General features: G+C 36.1%; 1 protein-coding gene across 2 annotated transcripts in view; it reads right to left on the minus strand.

The window, feature by feature from the left end:
• HELZ (helicase with zinc finger) overlaps positions 1-10718 on the minus strand; it is a 69540-nt gene extending 58822 nt beyond the window's left edge. Inside the window, exons 1-6 of one of the 2 annotated variants that reach the window (XM_029085759.1) lie at positions 10491-10718; positions 8708-8744; positions 5233-5357; positions 2982-3048; positions 2107-2151; positions 1609-1684 (exon numbers count right to left, since the gene is read on the minus strand). In XM_029085759.1, coding sequence (XP_028941592.1) covers positions 1609-1684; positions 2107-2151; positions 2982-3048; positions 5233-5357; positions 8708-8744; positions 10491-10700 — 560 coding nt within the window. In that variant the 5' untranslated portion in view covers positions 10701-10718. The remainder of the gene's footprint in view (positions 1-1608; positions 1685-2106; positions 2152-2981; positions 3049-5232; positions 5358-8707; positions 8745-10490) is intronic. The other variant, XM_010171178.2, reaches the window with a different exon arrangement.
• Between the last annotated feature and the right edge of the window lie 8986 nt (positions 10719-19704).

Consider the following 19704-nt stretch of genomic DNA (forward strand, 5'->3'; position numbering starts at 1 on the left):
AATAAAATAAGTGTGATACATATCAGGATATTACTAAAGGCTATGTTCCTTAATACATTTCAAATTATTTTTCTTGACAGTCAATTTCAGTATTTTTGTAATTGGAAAATGTAAATTTTACAATTCACCATTCCATTACAGTGCTAATGGACAATTATGAATTTCATGGCCCAAAATAAATGGAGTGCAAGCATAAAAAAATTGTTGACCTGTTCTTATTAGCTACATGGCAGATCTTAAATCGAGTAGTTTTCCTTTTCATTATTTAACAGGAAAGCATATTACTTTAAGATCTGTCATCATTATGCAAGTATTCCAAGTTCTCACTGTTTGTATTTTTAACAGACTTTTTTTTTTTTCTCATTTTTAGTTTCTTATTTAATGTCTCCTGCAATTCTATAGCTTTATTATCTAGAATAAATACGCTGTACTCCCACTGCTTTATGGCACACAGGGGAAAAATAAACAAGAACTTCAAAAATTCATATTCAGTACCTCTTCATAAGGAACTAAAATCTTTAGTCCATGGTCAGAATGACACTGTTCATATGGATGTTCACTGTAAGGGTTAACAGTGTGCAAAAAGCTAATTACAGCTTCAGTGGAAAAATGTTCCAGAGCAATGCTTGGAAACATGGTATAGATGTTACTCAACAGAAAGTCATCATGAGCTAAAAACTGTAAATAACTGCTTTTTAAAAATTGCTGAACATGCACCAGATATGCTAAAAGTCAACAAGAGTTGCTGAGATTTAGCATCTCTAGAAAATCATGCCAGAAGCAGCCCAAATTCAGTGATTCAGTCATGTAATTTAAAAAGGAGGTCAGATTCCTGCTCAGGTTATTAAAATAATTTATTTGCATCAGTTACATACATGGCAGAATCAAGTGCATAAAGATGGTTCCTCCCCATATATATGAATTCAGTTTTACATAAGTAATGACGATTAACACCACAAACTACAGGCAATATTGAGTAGTAGACTGAAAAAGACAAGGAGGAGAAACTCCAATACAAGCCATTGGATCTTCAGCAAGGTAATTCACCTCTGTGTATTTGAGCTGATGTAAAATGGAAATAATGAGATCCAGAGGGATATTCTACAAGTAGTTTTTGTATCCAAAGCTCATCTATGAACAAAGCCCGTTTATCTGAAGGCATGTGCCCGATCTGCTGTCAAAGCACACTTCACTGTGCTTCAGTTTGCTAACACTGTTGTCTGTGGGAATTTTTCACATCTCTGAAATTACACAAATTAGAAAAGGTAGGGGAAAAAGACAGATGCTGACCTGTCACTAGAAAAATGGTCCTCAAACTACTCTCTTATAGAAATGGAGCTAGTGATTCTGTTTTATAAACTGAGGTGTTTCCATATAAACTGACCCTTCCAAATACAAATTAGAAAAGGTAGGGGAAAAAGACAGCATCTGTCTTAAACGGAGGTGTTTCCATATAAACTGACCCTTCCAAAAATCTGTGAACAAATCAACTCCTGTTCTAACAAGTGCCTTCATTTTCCTGATCTTTTAATCATTCTGTTAGCAGCTAAATAAAAGAGGAAGTGTTATGATCCCTTAGACAATGTTGATATAAAGTAATGACTTTACCTTTTACATAGTGTATATTCTTCACTGCTCGTGACTCCCCTGGGTGGAGGGCGGAACTGCCAGCCATCCCGAGACCCTGCAGAGTAGTCAAAACTTCGGTTACTTTTCTAATTGCCAGATATTTCTGAGTCAGATAGTAACTGGGAACCGTATCTCTAAACATCAACTTAAAGTGTATTTGTACACAAACAAAATTATCCACAAAAAAAATAATCTTCAATCCCTAATAAATTCATTTAGAACAAAGGTCCAAATGTTATGAAGGCAAGTTTCAAACAATTTGCAGAATGGAGCAGGCTCTGACACAGCACTTTGACCAATAAATAAGAAATTTCTGCCTTCAAATTCCACAATGAGATAATTCTGCTTCAGTCCCCGGACTCATCATGATAGTCAAGCCCCTTTTTTGCTTTTTGGCTACTATGTAGTACTGAGCATTCAGCAGAATCCAAGTCTTCCCACTACAAAATGAAGTAGCTTTAGAAATTAGTTACATACCTTCTTCTAAATCTTCTACATGATATCCTGATGGTACTTTACCAGCTGCCTACAATTATATAAAAAACCCCACGGTTATAAAAGACAGAAAACAATTTCATCAACAAATGTCAAAATCTGTTTCAGAACAACCAACACAAAAATATTAATCAGAAGTCTGAAATCACTTCCAGTCACAAACATTAATTTCATATTAACCTGACAACTGGCTTGCAGCTGTTGATAAAAGGAATTCTGACAGGAACACCTGAGTCCTCTCATTGTTAGAAGAAAGTTTTAGAGATTTTTTTTTACAAGACCAAATTCCACCATGATCATTTTCATGTAGATTGCAGTGAAGTTTTTAAAAGGCCAAAAGACTAAACTGTATTGAGACGTTGTTCAGCTTTGAATCTACATTAAAAATAAAGGCCAAATCAATGACAAGGCATAATAAGAAAAAAAGAAGAAAAAAATAAGTGGTAATGCAATCAACAGACATGACAGATTAACCTCTAATAGAAAAAAAAGGTGACTGAAAGGCCATTTTTATTTGTTAACCAATTTCCTAAGTCATGTTTATGACTTCAGAATAATTTCCAACAGAGAAAAATACAATAAATAAATAAATAATACAGATTTAAATGCTTTAAGTTCTTTCTACTCATTACTTCAAGACAGTCAACATCCTATTAGCATCTTTCTCTATTTTCTCACACATCATGCGAGACTGTGATGAAAAACTCCTGAATAGGTAGGTGGCAAAGAGCAACAGACCAGTGGAAACAATAATGTTTGAACTGGTATGTTCACAGCGAACCTGGATCTCCTGGGACACATGAAAACAAGCCTTTCAGCTGTTTCAGGTACTGCTCATTATTTTCACAACAATATACTCATTATTACCTCTGTTTCAGCAAGAAGTGTTTTCAGTCGTGTCAGATCTTTAGTTACCATCCCGTTCTGGGGGGGAGAAAGAATATTAAATACATCAAACACATAAACCTTCACGTTCATTAAACCACAGCAAAGTTCATTTCCCCCTGCACCACCACCAAGGAGAAGGGCAAGAAGGAAAAAATGAGTTTGACTTACAATGCACAATTTTCAATGACATAATACATAACACTGAGCAAACATTGTGGTGAAAAAGGGGATTTTATACTGGCCAAAAACAGCACTAGAGTAACAGCAAGTACTGATTACAGGACAATGCAGGAGAGCAGCATACACAGAACAAACTTCAGCTGCCACTCAAGACAAGTATGAATAGCTACTATCATTGCTTCTTAAGGATCTACTTTACAGATTACTACTTTCTACAGTTTCATAACTCTTTCTACTCTGATGTAGACAATGTAATTTTTGTAGTTTTTATTAAAAAGTAAATATTAGCCATGTGACTAAAAATAACTGCATATTGAAGTACACCTGAAGTAAAAATCTTTCAGGATTGAATTTATCTGAAATATAGAGCTAAGTGCAACGATTTCACACTCATATAAGGTAAAACTTTGATTAAAGGAACACAGACCCGTGGTTTTTATTTCAATAATCTCTGGCAGAAATTTAATTAAGTGCTACTACATTTGTTAGACTTCTCCACATTTTGATTGTGCTATTGAGCAGCAGAAATTACTCCCTTTGCTGAAAACTCACACACTCAACAATTCTCACACTTAGGCTATTTTCAAAAGATTGTTCACTTCTTCAGCTGAAAGGCTGCAAATTGAACCTGTTGATCTTAAACATATTAGAGCATAAAAAAGTTACCAAGAATTATTCTCTTAAGTTTCTGGGGAGTAAACTGGATGGATTCCAACTCTTCAATAAATTCATTCCAAAACTTTGTTTCATTTCTCCTCTCAGACAATGGCAGAAGTCAGTAAATCAGTTGCTGATTTTAATATTCCTGCAAAAAACAACTGTGTCTAACAACCTAAAGCCTGTAAAAACCTCTCAAATTCTGCTTTGGGACAGCACTCTGGAATTACACACGAAGTTACTTTTATTTGCACAATAACAGCTTAAAGCAAGAGCACTGCACATTTCCTGTGATAAGGAGTTTTTGGCTATTTTACTAATTTTTTCTGAAGGCAAGTTTCCTTCGACCTCATCAGGATTTTTTCAATGAAACTTTTTTTTTTAATTAGAAAACACCAGCTAAACAAAGAAAAAAACCCTTTTCTTTAGGTAAAAATAGCCAATGGCAAGGGAGGAAGGAAATTCAGGATATATACCAGACAGACAAACAGAACTACCTCTCAAAAACAACCTACTGATTCAGTTAAGCACCAAGACATAGGAGAGGTGATCCAATTTCAAGGTAACAGGCTCTCCCACAACAGCTTCTAATGTCACTTACACATTCCTCATGGTCTGACCAGAGCTGTTCTTGTCTGCGCTACCACCATGTTTCTGGATTTAGCATCACCAGCCGTTCATGGTGATGAACTGCATGCTATTTAATCTAGATTACATAAATCAAAAGGACACTGTCCTCTGGAGACTTATACATGTGCCTAATTTTCCCCATATCAGTAGTCATGTAAGAGTCAGAACAGTTACTTACATGTACGGGGTTAAAAGCATCTTTACAAGTTTTGACAGTTCAAGACTAAAATAGTAACTTTGAACTTCAAACCTTTATCTTCCTCTTGAAATGCAAAGCTTTTTTATTTTTCCTGAAAAGCTTTTCATGCTGTCTTACAATTTATCGTGGGCCAGTAGTTTAAAAGTCCTACCAAAAATTTTTCTGCTTTAATGGCTAAACTTCTTGAAGTACATACAAAATGGTGCCAGGTACAATTTTTAAAAAGTAAGCAAAAGTTTGAGATTTACCCTATTTTTGTCAATCACACAAATATGCCAATTATTTTGCATTCTCCCTGAAGGTTCAGAGCCAACAACAAAAACACTTTTCAAAAATCTTAATAACTCTGAAACACTGGTAATGCAACAACTTAAATATCCTGATTATTATATATGTGTGCCCATATACTTATCTTTGTCTTTTTCATACAAGTAATTTCGGTTGCAACCTGGCAGTCAAACATATGCTCAAAAATTTGTTATTAAACACATTTTTTTAAAAAAGAAATACAAAACTGCTTTTTAAATTATGTAGATTGCAGCAAACCCACTTACCAGTGATTCACCCATCAGTGATTTGGAAAGAACATTAGACACAATTTGCAGCTTCCCTTTAAGATGCATGCAGCAGAGCACTGCACGGAAAGATCCATCGCCCTTGGCCAGCCCCTCTCCCAGCACTGCAACACAAAACACCAACAATTAGCTTCATCACAATATACATTTAAATAAACTAGAGAGAGTTTTCCTTCACCTTTAATGTGAAAATAAAGCCTGAAATTCGGGTTGAATCCATGGCTTCTTGGAAAGACAAGTCTTGGATGGAAAGGAGCTATTACTTGCTCTTGTCTAATATTAACTTGAAACTTGTCTCCCACCATCTAAGAAATGCTGTACATGAGCTCAAAAAAGGTTGTCATGTTTACATGCTAAAATAGACAAAAATTAAATATGGAAAGGGTAAATTCAAACATCTAACACAGACACAAAGGACCTCCTCTTCACAGAAAGGGTAAAAAAAACAGCAACCAACAACCTCTCACAACCTAACACAAACATGCTCAGGAAGATCCATTCATGCTCACAAAAAGCATGCCCTGTCGTTTCCAAATATAGCTAACCTCCTCATGGTCAATTCCTGCTACTTTAAAAGGGCTTTTATTCACTTACACTGTAAAGTGCAGGATATAGGAACGATTGTTTGAGTCCAGAAGTTTACAGGCTCCATGTAACAGAAAACTTTCCTAATGCCTACTAGCAGGGGATCAGATAGCCAGCCAAACAGACACTCTCATTGATACTTCCAATAGTGAAAGGATTTATTTCACGATACAGACATGCTTCAGACAAGCAGGAATAACACTTAATCATATATATTACCTGTCCAGAAAACGAAATGCCAGAGTGATTAAAAAGCTAGTAAGCTAAGCATGTGAATTTAAAAGAAGGCTGGACAGTTGTTTAAAATCTGTGATGTATATTACAGTTATTGCAGGCAACATCAACATCTGTGTTTATACTGCCACTCATGCAGATGCAAACAGCTCCTGTTGGTGCTAACAGGAATTTTACATTCACCACAACTTCAGGATTACATTTGAGAATAATAAATCTCAGCTCCTCGCTCAACAGACGTTCACATCGTTAACAGAAATTGTAAGGAAGATGAAAAAAAAAAAATTCCCACAAAACATTTACATAAAAACAACTAAACATCTTCAACATGAAATGGTAACTGAATCCTGTTTATAAAGTGCCTCAAAGATGAGTCTGAATTCACCACTCTGATGATAATGACCACATTTCCAAAAATAGAGCATACTTCCCAAATCAGAAGCAGCAGTGCCAGAAATAGCTTTAACATGTCTGTCAGTTTACTATTTTAACCTCAAATATTAATGTCCAATTACAATAATTCATATCATTAACCGCACAGTATTACCAAGTTAAAACAGACAGTTGCACTTAAAAAGTTACAACACATTAACCATATCTTTGGTTAAAGATTCATGGAATAATTTAGCAGATTGTAGATTATCATCATTCCTTGTAGCAATGCAAGCAGCATACTAGAAAGAACATATATTTCTCTAGCTCTTCTAAACCACACATCACTCAGGTTAAAATAAAACATCGTCACAGGTATGCAACATGTCAAGTCTTGTAAAAAGACAGAACAGCAGCTTGAATAAAAATCTGTCTATTAGAAAAAAATAAAAATTGTGAGTATCAAGGAAGTGTGAGTATCAGGTAGTCCATACTAAGGTTGTTTCTTTCCAAGGGTATTTCAAACATAAAACTAAAACTAAGAACTTTCAAGATCACAAATGCAGATACTCTAAACTGTCAGATGCTGGACTACAACTGATAACAGCACATCACAGGGAACCACAACCAAATAGTTCATTCACATATTCAGAAAAATATGGGGTGCGTGTACAAATATGTATATACATATATATACACATACACACACAAACACACACGTCATTTTTATATACCTATATAAATATGGCATTAATAAGTTGAAAAATGTCCTCAGATTTAGATTTGGAAAAATACTTGCAGAACATGCTGGCACAAATTAAGGAAATTAACATTAAACTGGATGCTATTTCTTTGTTACTAATATACATTTGAAAGCTGTTTTCTCTACTTAATTAAAAAATAAAAAAGTAGAGATCAGTGCTCCTATTCCACCCACTCTACGCTCGTCCAGTGAGAGAAGAAAAATAGTTGACATGACAGGTCCTTGGAGATACTGATAACTGACACATATGCCAAGAAAAGGTTTCACAGATGAATGTCACCCATCTACCCCTATGACAAAGCCATCAGATCTCATCAATGCGAATCCCATGCATTAAACAGCATTCTCCCTCCTACCTCCTTTAACCATCATTCATCTTTCCATATGTCTCTCTCTCGCTTTTACTTGCCATCATGAAAGACAACTGTGAGGTTGGCCAGAATATTATACCCTTGGCATCTATCAACAGTTAAAAGAAGCAGCTTCAAAAACCAAAAAAAGTCAGACTATTTTAAGAATAGTACTGATTAACTGATGTTCAGCCTTTTAAAATTCGTTAAACTTTAATTTTACACCTACAGAAAGCGAGTTTGCTTTTCTTACTTATGTCTTGTGGACCTTCACAAGCAAGCTGCAGAGCCCCACAGATGCCCCAGACTACGACTTGAGTATCAATGAAGACAAATGCATTTAAAAAAAACAACAAACCAAACAACAAAAACCAATAAACCACCAAACAAAACCACACAAAACCAGAAAGGAACCATTTAAAGATTACCACTGCTGGCACGACAATGTTAGAATAGGATGTCACACAGTCTGTGCAATAAAACTGTGGTTTGAGGACACTGCCTTTAAAATTCAAGAGTAGTTGAAGAACTTAAAACTGAAAGTTGGGATCTACTCATCTTTTCTTTCCAAATCTAACTGATAAACTCTGATCCAATGTTTACCAAAGAGTTCTCAGTGACTTTTGAATCACTTGCATTATGCATGAATAACAGAACATCAGCAAGGATGGTTAAATCCTTTAAAAACACCCCAACCAAACAAGGCAGCGAAACACAAAAAGGCTCGACTTCAATGTGACATATGCACATTTGGAAGCTTTAATAAATAGGAATAAATATAAGTCCATCATCTTGATTTTCTGTGAACCAAGTCCCAAAATGCAAACCAAAATATCCACCATGTCTCTAGGAAGAAAAACAGATGAGCTGTCTTTATCTTCACAAGAATCCTAACACTATTAATTCATTCTACATTTGTACACTCAAATATCCACTAGCCAAACAGCACCGCTGTGCCAAAGACATGCAATTCACCTCTGGTATGAAAAGAAAAAAAGTAGAAAAAGTATTATAAAGCAGATACATAATTTTAATTAGGAAAAACAAAAAACATTGTTAGCAAACTAACAAATCTGGGCATCAGTTTTAAAAATTCAGACAACTGACTGCAATTTATAATACTATGTAATAAAAAAAGAAATAAGCATACCATGCCTACAGTCTTCATCTGCTTGCCCATACTTTTTCTGAAAGGTAAAACATGAAAAGTTTAAAAATAGCATTATTCCAGTTAGCATAAACAACTACATGCTTGAATTACAAGTTTAAGAATCCATTACCTCATCTTTTCCTGGATGGAATATGTAAAGAACATCAGTCACATCTCAAATATAATATCATTAATTCTTAGAATGCTGACTTTTTCCTCAAATTTATAGCAAATGGACATTTTAAAAGAGGAACATTAATGAGCAAAGGTGTATATGTTTATGTACATGTTTGTAGGTGGCTCATAACACCTAGGAAAAAATGCAAAAACTCAACTTTCTTTTCTAGTCACTGTAATTTTTTTAAAAAACTTGCACTAACATGGTGCTGTTGAAATTTCTAAGGTATGTATTTTATTTTACTCTATCTTATCAGTAGTGATTTTTAAAATTACTTAGTAAAACAAAAAGAGAAATCTGGATTTTATTTTATTTTTACTTATAAGCCTTCAAGTATCTACACAATCCAAGTCTTTAATAGGAAGGGGTTTTTTACAAATATTTTTCCAAAGCCCCTGAATATTACTACAATAATTTTCACTATGATGAACACCCAGATAAGTGCCACACAGGATTTTCAAAGGTATCCAGATCAGAAACGTATTAAATACTGCTAAGCATCTATCTGCATATTGGCCTATGTAAATAATTTTAAGAAGTCTGTAGTAACACAACTTCCATTAAAAAAAAATAAAATCTTAGTTATTTCTGAATCTCTTCCCCCCAAGGAGCCATAAATAGGTCACATCTTTATTTAAGAAGTTTCCCGATTCTTGTTTAAAAATGCTTAAAAAGGCTCCCTAATCAGCTGGGCAAGATTTATCTTAGAGCTGCCCAGCAAGGTCTTAACAATTTGGTCAAACTTTTTCCACTTGGGATAAAATTGTTCATATCCAACATATGAAGATTCAGGGTGGACAAGGCCCCTGTAAATTTGTAATAACATTTCCAAAACAGAAAGGTAAGGAAAAATGTAGGTTCATGAAGCAGGTTGAATGTTCACTCTTAAGTTCTGTAATGTCCTTTCCTTTAAGGAAAGCGCAGCTCTTTGCTGCAATTTGGCAACGGGATCATCTGTAATTCAGGGTTTTGCTTCTTGCTTTGCATTTACAAACCTTTACAAAGACCCCAGTTTTCACATTTACATTAAAAATCTGCCAGAGCCCAACAGTTACATCTTTCACCAGACGTGCTCTAGCCTAGCAATGCAAAAGTAGTATATGATCAAGTATTAAAAAATTAATGTTAGGTATGTGCAAATGGAGTTAATTTAGGTATGAACTGGCTACCTGGGTTCTGGAATTTCTTAACTTTGTTTTTTGAGTGTTTAGATTTGCAAGCTTAATTTCATGCTCTTTAAAGATAAGGTAATTTGGTATGTAATTCAGCATAACTGTACAAACATAACACTCTAAAACCAGGTATTTTGCCTTCCTGGAATATATATATTTTTTTTAATAATATATTTTTTTTAAGTACTTTTCTTCATTCTTTTAGAAAACTGTGATTCAGACCCAAACTACTTAGAGGTCCCAACCCTGAAAAATAAACAGATCAGGGAAAACTACAAGACAGAAGCCTCATATATGCTTTAGCAAGTGGGATTTTGTGGCAAACCAACACGCCAATCACAGGAAAACACTGAATTTTATTTAAATCTTGACAGTACAAGATATTTCATTGTTCTTTCCAGTTCACTAGATACTATTAAAGAGTCACACTCACAAGTTGTAAAAAGGAAGCAATTCTATACAGAAGAGTCTCGATTTTGATGCGGTCGATTTCTGCCTGGCATGCCTCCGGGAGGTGAGCTGGGGGATACTGGCTGAGGGCAAGGAGAGCCTCTGTGCAATGCTTCACTGCCACTTCATAATCCTGCTGCTTAAGAGATTCACATGCTTGTTCACATGACTTCTCTGGTCTTCTGTCTGCCATGACTCAGGGACAGAAATCCTAGAGTGGGGGCAGAGGGGATGATAAAACGTTGGTTAGCTGGGTAATGGCAGTGACAACGTGCCAACCAACTTCCATTCCCACCTCGAGGTGCTGCAGCACATCCCCTTTGTTTTATGCCATTCACGTTTCCTATCCCCACCTTCGTCACTAACTAACCTCTTCCCGCTCTTTCCTCCGTCGCTCTCAGTTTTGACTCTAATTCAAGAAGGTATTTAAGCCCGTGACTGATTTTAAGAATATAAGTGGTGATTTCAGATTTTAAAGTTAAAGCACTTTGCTACATAGAGGCTTTTGAGTCTTCACTGGCAACACGATCTTTGCTTTGGAAATAAAGCAACTCAGCCACCACCTGCTCTTTCTCCAAGCCTGCAGCCATTTACTCCAAGACACCTTCCTTTTCAAAGCCCTTCTCACCTACTCTCAGGGGAAGGAGCTGCTCTCCAGCTGGGTGAAGCACAATGTGGATGGACAAGGATGAAGGAGGAAGAACTGGAGGTCAACAGGAAAGCACTTGCCTCTTCCTTCTCTTGGTTCATTTCCATTTATGTCTGAGAAAAGCCTAGATACCCCTTCCACAGCAACACCTTTAAGCAGAACTTCTTAAATAATTTTAAAGGAAATATTTTTAGGAGAAAAAGATTGCAACAGTTGTGATAAAAATCTGTATACAAGACAGATAATGTTATCTGCCAATAAACTGCCACAAATGGTTATCCACAATCTAAACCACCAGTAGAAAAGCAAAGCATTTCTATAATCCCTGTCTACATTCTCCCTTGGTTGACATAATATTTAAATTCATGATACACATCCCTAGAGACATTGTAGTTCAAAGCTGACTTCACAAAAATGTGTTCTGATAACTGAAAGAGGGAAAGAAAAATATGGGAGAGTTCTCACTTTCATTTTTAGCAAGCAGCATACTATCAATATTTGGGATTATATATCAACTATTATGTCTCAAATAACCAACTTCTTTAAAAATTCACTGCTAAAACTTTCTTTTATACTTGATATTTTTAGGTTTTTAACCAAACTAAGGTAAAGTAACTTCAAGAAGTTAGTCTGAAGGTCAAATAAATGCATTTTCCTTATATGAAAAATAATTCACTATCCCACTTTTCTCATTAACACGTCTAAGCCAACATACAGTAGAAATGTAAACAAGACTTTTCATATAGTACAGGACACAGTGTTTGGTGTTCCATGTGTTCCCTTCCATTCTTAAAATTTGATTTCCAGTATCACTATAGAAATATAAAGGAATATTGATTCTTCAAGACAATTTTGACTTAAACCACCTTCCCTTTTACAACGTTTAGATAAAAATTTCTTGTGTACAAAAATATATCTTCCCAAAAATGAAGGAATGCAAGCATGAATAAATTTGCAGATACAAATCTGTGACATATGCCTCTTTCTTATTAAGTACCTTGCAAAATATTACCTCATTCATCCAGGTATTTCTTTTTCAGCTAAAAATAAGTCCCCATTTTCAATCAGAATGTGAGTAAACTCATTCATTTGAGTACACACATGTGAGTAAACTCATTCATGGAGTTATTCCATTAACAGTAAAGACACTCAGCTGCATCACTTAAGCACATATTTTCAATTATATAAATGTTAGGTATTCTTAAGCTGATTATGCAAGGATCCTTTCTAGATACAACTAAAAATTACACTGATTTTCATTTCATTTTAGGCCAAAGTGAATTTTACAGATCTAGGATTTGCTTCAATAGTAATACAATAGTTAATGGATGTTTTTCTCATGTACATTCTGTTTTCCTCCTAAGGGACTGAAAAGAGAGGATTTCATGAACTCTGCTGTACTTTTGATTTCCTCACTTCCTGGCTGACATATAACCAGAATTCCTTTGACCTAAAGTCTCAGCAGAGCTTCTGTGTGTTTATTTCCAAAGAATGGTTTATCCACAGATCCCATCCTAACTGACCTGGCCAGCGTTACTGAGAGGCATTTGAAAGCTGCATTATCCAGCCCTTCTTCTCCAACATGGCACTGTGCAAAAGAAAAACACTTTTATTTATCAGTTGCCTTATGCTGGCTGTTTTGATAAATTCTGAATTAGTCTGTTTGAGGAGAAGGCAGGTTTTACACACCGAGCAGTGGCCTACCGCACTGCAAAGGCCACACAATTTCTTTGGTCAGCTGGAAGACTGAAGAGAGCACTTCAGAGGATGTAACCCACCCTAAGCAAAAACCCACGGATTAAGTGAAGTGGATCTAAGAGAAGTCAGGACCAGGCTGTTTGAATAACTGGGCTAAACTGAGTCACACTAGCAGAGTGTAATTAAAAAAACCTCTGAAGTCACAGTGCATGGGACACAGTGACAGAGAAGGAGCTGCTGCAGTGTAATTTATTTTTGTTTTTAATCTAATCATAACAAAGAAAACCAGTATGTGGACAACATATGGAAAACGATACATACAGGCCCTCAGATTTCATCTCAATTCCATTTATATCCATACATGCAGACACAAACATGCACATTTACTGGGTATTTGCACCATCTACTTCGGATTCCAACCCAGATGCTCTCACTGATCCTTGGAAGCACTCAGCTCTTCCTGATGACTCCTTAAAAACTCGTGCTCCTCATTTTGGTCCCCTGAGCTGCACCTAAATTAGCAACTGGTACTAGATGAAGTGAATGTGAATTACAATCATGCCTTCTTAAAATCTACTCTATTGCAGTACCTGAGCTGTCCATGTCTAAAATTATTTCGAAACAGTTAACATTTTAACAGCCAAGGAATGGAGAAACTTGCCAAAGGAAATTTATTTTTAGTTTTAGAAATGTTTCTTTTCAAAAATTTCAAATGTAAAACTGGAATTTCAACATCCACTCCAAGAGCAGAAATTATTACAGAATTGAAAGCTAAAGTGTCACAAGGTCTGCGCTATATTCCCAACTCTCTTTGCAAAACTGAGCAAATTACTTATGCACTCTACTTTTCTGCCTGTAAAACTGATTCAAATACTAAGCATGTAACAGAACAAATGTCAGGATTACTCATTTTCTCAAAATGGCCTGGAGAACCACATGTAGAAAGAGTCCTAAATTCAAATTTCAGTAACAATTTATTCTAATAGCAAGGTTAAATACTTCTTTAAAATGTTGAAGAAACAGTAAACAAGCATATTTCCACTAAAGTTACACGTCTAAAATAGGTGGACCTCCCTTAGAAATACAGGCACAATGTGTCCTCACAAGAGCCTGTATTATCAGTGGTCAATTCAAAGCATTTCTCAGCTTTGAATCATCTCACAGCAGCACTGCTGCCTCCAGAAAGGCTCCTCACTTATCCACACAAGTCAGATATTTAAACCCAGCGCCTGCGAATCCCACCTGAGACGACAGGAACCATCACATTGACTAGAGCACAGAGAGAAGTTTACACAACTCTTCCTCACTGACTAAGCCAGAATTCTAACCCTGGCATTACACTTTGTACCTCCAAAAATATTCCTGCCTTTAAGTCAAAGAAAACTTACTGATCTTACATTTTTTTGAAGGTCAAGTTGTGCTCAGCTTAGCTTCCACAAAATATCATTTAAAAGATCTGGTTAGTTACAACTGGTGTAATTTAAACTTAGTGCTTTTTTCAATGAACTGTGAGGCTTTTCCCCGCCCCCCCTACAACTAATGATTTTCAGGCTCAATATTCCTAATGACATTTCACTGTCTGTCCAAAGGGATTTTGTAAACAAACATGAAAAGAGTAACTAAAATCTAATCTCCACATAAAACTGCACACTTCCCCTCCAGAACGGCAGAGGGGACGGGGAGAGGCAGAAGGGACAGCTTGAAGAGGAAGAGCGATAAACAACATGATCTACAGGGTCATTTATTTTCAAGTAAACATTACGCCTGCTTGGTGCACAGGAGGTTTTTTGGAAGAATTATTCCACAGTCTGATGAGTCCAACTTCAAACTAAAAATCAATGTAGGAAGAGAGAACACAATGAACTAAAATGTTAGTGTTTCACAGCATTTTAACTCATGACTGTGCACTCTCATGCTTCACAGCTTACCAGTGTATTTTATGGAACCAAAGGGTCCATACATTAAGATAATGGTAAGTTAAAGCATGTGACAGTCCCTAAAAAATTTCAACCAGATGCTTTTTCAATTCACTATAAAGCATCAAGCCAGATAACTCTCGCTGTACTTCATAAACAAACAGATTAGAGGGCACAATGCTGTTCCTATTAATGTTATTGGCAAAATTCCCAATGTCTGCCAAGACAGAAGGATCAGATCCAAGGTCTCACATGCCAAGCTGACAAACAGTAGACAAGTCAGTAAATATTTGCATATTTTAACCAGACATTAACATCTCTTGTAAAGATTTATGCTAAAGCAATGATGTTCAACTTGCAGTCCTACAGTGAGACTGGTAGGAATTTACTGTCAATTGAATTTACTTCAAGAGCCACATCCTGAGATTCGCAGACTGAAGCAAATGAATGAGACCCATTGCCATGGGGAACATGCAGGGGAAGAGCCTCTCCAGCTGCCTCCCATTACAATCCATAACCCTTCAAACAGTTCTGCTCTTAGAAATAAGCACCCAAATATTCCTTGCCAAAGCTATTCAGCTGTGTCCTCCAGTTAAGAGCCCACTGTAGTGCAGGAAAGGAGAGGAGAAGGGTTTGCCATGCCATTGCCTATTGTGGTCAAGCTGGCACAGGCTCAGAGAAAGCAGGACAGGAATTCAGCTCATTTTGTTCCTCTCCAAGGAAATGCATGCGATGACCACACTGTGTTTCCCAACCCTTTGTGATCTTTCAGCCCTTCTCACAAATTGGAAAGGCTGGCCACCAAACCAGACACAAGTTTTAAACTTGTCATAAATTCAGGTAATATGTCAAGAGACAAGAGCTGTTTCATCGTCACTTCCCCGCTATTCTTTTTAAGAGGCAAGAAGAGATTTATTTTTGAGGCTGGTTTCTCTGTCCTTCCCCAGTCGGTTGGAACTGAATTTCATGGAAGACCAAAGGGTCTTGAAGATGCTGCATGTTTTATGAGAAATGTGTAATGAGGCAGTCAACAGATCCAGACTTTTTAAGTCCAGCCAGGGAAAGGGTAAGTTATAATTCAGCCTCTTAGTGATACCAAGACATCAGTTACCTCATCAATCACTGCCACGTACTGCCACTTACTCAGCAAGAGTGATAGCACTGGACCAAAATATCACTCTTCACTAAAAGAAAAATATTCTATATTTTTCTTGCCCATATTGATAAAAGCCATAAGCTGCATTCATTAGCTTAATTGCTCAAGGATCCAGGTTTCACTAAAGCTGAGTTTCCAAACTTTTTAGACCAGCAATACACATCACGTAGCTTTTTGAAATCTGCTGCTGGTAAAATTAAGACGTAAGCAATTCACATATGAAGGTCTGAACAATTTGTTGTTTCAATAATACAGAGAGGCAATATCTGGGAAGTCAGAAAGTTGGTATGGACACAAACTCTGTGACTGAAGAGTCTTCTAGTTCCCTCTCACTCAAAATCACCAGGAAAAGACTGACAAGATACTTTAATTTACACAAGTATGGAAAGATCTGGGTTTGTTTAATAATCTGGATTAATTACAATACTTTGAGTATACGACACAATAAAAATGTTACCTACTGTGAACATGCCAACGTTATAGTTAAAATGATGGGTCATCGAAATTCAACTATCAAGACTCTGCAAACAAACTGCATTTGTCACTCCACATACTAAAATAAGGAATAAAACATCTATCTATTGTTAAATCATATTATAAAGTTGCTCTGGCATCTCTAGTGATCCTACCTCAAGGCATGCTTGCACCTCTAGATATTATGTAATTGTTTTGGTAGTACTTCGAAATATCACTCCAGTACCTTTAGATTAGTAAAATAAAATTAAATATCTATTTATTTTTCCTTACCTATAGTGATAAAATAAACTTATCTTTGCCTTAAGACAAAAAAGCATTTTATTCAAGCCTCAGGGAAGGAATAAAATACAGCTGCACAAAGTACAGGAGCCACTTACAGACACATACAGAAAAAAAATGCACTTTCCTAGTGTCATGACATACACATCATAAAAAATCCCACACTCAGAAATCGTTTAATAAAATTAGAGTAGAGAACGAAAAATATAATAGCAGAGATCTTACGCACTCATTTACTGCAGTTCTGGCTGAAGTCAGTAATATGAGTTATACAGAGTGCTCAGAAATGTACTGCACACCTTACAGAACAAATACGAAAGTCTCCACCCTTGAGAGAGGACAATCTAATCAGTTTGCTGAAATAACTGAATTACTCTGCTTAACGTTGGACAACTCCAGGCAAAATGACCCTGCTTTAAATTCTAAAAATTATGTTAAATCTGCAATGGAGCATACCCAATGAGGAAAGCTTATTTCAAGGTTTTATTATATAGCATAATAGCAGCAAGAACTTCTGCTACATGGCCTCTAAGGAACATGATATGCTTGTTTTCAGGAAGGGAAAAAAAAAGGAATTAAGAGCTTTGTGATGCCCCCTACCATTAAATACTTACATGTTAAAATAAATCAGAGAGAGCAGCATAAATTAAGAGGACAAGTGACCTCTGGCCCCATAAATGGAGCCTTGAGTCTGATCCTGAAAATTTAATGTATAGAATAAACACATCCACATTTACTGAAAAAGGAACAAGCACCTGTGGGTGATTTACCATCCACACAACAACAGTAACAAAAACATAGCAGCAGTTGAGGTAAAGAGCAAATGCCTTCCACATCTGGATCCTCTATGTTCTTTAAATCACTTTACATACATCACAGGTAGTAAGGAATTAGATTTTATTGCGTGCCAGTTATGATTTCAGCAAAGACACTTTATTAAGTGATTATTAACACTTTATTACCTTTACTAATATATTTTATTTTCATATTTGGAAATAGCAGGAGAAAGGACCATCTATACAGCCAGAGGCAGAGACATTTACACATGGACAAACTGGCTAATAGGAGAAAGGACCATCTATACAGCCAGAGACATTTACACATGGACAAACTGGCTAACTTTGGCTCAAAATCTGAAGATAGCTCATGGCCTCAGCACTTGTAACCACTCCATCCACCACATAAGCACCCTAAAATCTTCAACTCCTGCCTTTAAAAAGATCCTTTTTCACACAGCTGTCTGAAAATATTACCTGTCTTGATGAAACTAAGCGACATACACGGCAAGTCAAAGCACAACATCTACCTGGTGCATACTTGCTTTGAAAGTATGACGTAACCGACAGATAGAAGATTCCTATTACTCAAAGCAAATATACATATATATATACACACACATACAAATACATATTGCACACACTAAAATTGCAGTACAAATACCAGGTTGTAAAGTTCTATACTCAAAGGTTGTGCAATGACAAAAGTATCTGTACAAGCTCATGATTGGTGTCTGCATTATCATATTAACTGTATTAGTCACACACTAGGTTTTCCAAGGGCTACCTGGTGGAATGAGCAGGCAGAACAGAGCCCGCCTGCTAAAAGACATCTATTAAATCCTTCAGCGTAGGGTCTGAGGCTTTATTGACTCCATGCTACTCAAATGTAGTTCTCAAGACTGTATTCTAATGTTTTCACCAACTTTTCACTAATGCTTACACATACTCCAACTGAGACTTCACAAGTATTAAGAGAATATCTTTATCCTTCTGCCATTATTCCCATTTTACAACAAATTAAGACATTAAAACACATTAAAGTTTCTATAAACTCCTTATATTCATGTTAAGACAACTAAAAGTGATATTTTTTCCCTCGTTATGCTCTGCCCTGTACTGTATAGTCCTTTATATGATCCAAGCAGAACACTCAGCATCTGTAGAGTAACTCAGCATTCAGCATTTCTCTACATCACAACATGGGAGCATTAATTAGAAATACAGGAAATGAAGTATATCAGGCTTAAGTATGATTTGTTTTTTTCTTTTTCCTATTCCCTACTCCCTTTCTTGAACACTTTCTATTTTATGCAAATAGTGAAACTGTATTCCAAGAAACAACTGTATTAGCATTACAAAATGGATTATATGTATTCACACTGTATAGCCTCTCTTCTATTTCTTTCTTTCTAACAGTAATATTTTTCAATCTCAATTTCCTTGTTCAGCCATTCCCATCTCCACCTTTATTCTACAGATTCTGCAAAAATCTGCATTTTGCACCTTCTGTTTAAATCCAGTCACTGCTTCCTCTGTGCTGCATGAAGGTAAAGGTGGTAGGAAGTGAAACTGGCTATTGGGAGTACAGCAGGGGAATTTTCTGTGCTCTCATTTTTGTCCAAAATCATACCAGGGAGGAACGCAGAAGCCTTAGCCTTCAAAATGTACAGAAATCCCATTTAGATCAGGCTGGAGTGTATTAACTGCAGGGATGATCTCTTATATTCATACTACATATACTAAATATACTATTTAGTATAAATATACTCTTATATTTATAAATATACTCTTATATTTATACTAAATATACTAAATAATTTGACCAGCACTGAGTAGATTATTCACAGGGTTGATAACAGGTATATCCCTGGCAGAAAAATCATATTAAACCACATCCCAACTTTTTCCAAAGCAGCACTATAGGACATTAGAGTTTTTTTTTATTTTACTGTCATTATAAGAATATATATTTTTGCCCAATTTTTAGAAAAGACTGAATCATGTTGGCTGAACCCTTCACTCCCTCCACAGCACACAAAAAGCCAGCCTGCGATAGACACCTACCATGGGAAATTTCAACCCAAATAATTAAAATTTGGCAAGTAATAAGCAACCGAAATGAGGAGCATGTCACAGTAAGCATCAGGTAACATAATAATAGGTGGTGCTTCTGCCCCACCTAAAGTTCTTCTGGCTCCTTCATAGAAAATCCTCACGTAAACAATCTTTCATAATAACCGGTT

This window comes from Antrostomus carolinensis, unplaced genomic scaffold (assembly GCF_000700745.2).
Source record: "Antrostomus carolinensis isolate BGI_N321 unplaced genomic scaffold, ASM70074v2 scaffold9577, whole genome shotgun sequence".
In the NCBI taxonomy this organism is placed as follows: Eukaryota; Metazoa; Chordata; class Aves; order Caprimulgiformes; family Caprimulgidae; genus Antrostomus; species Antrostomus carolinensis.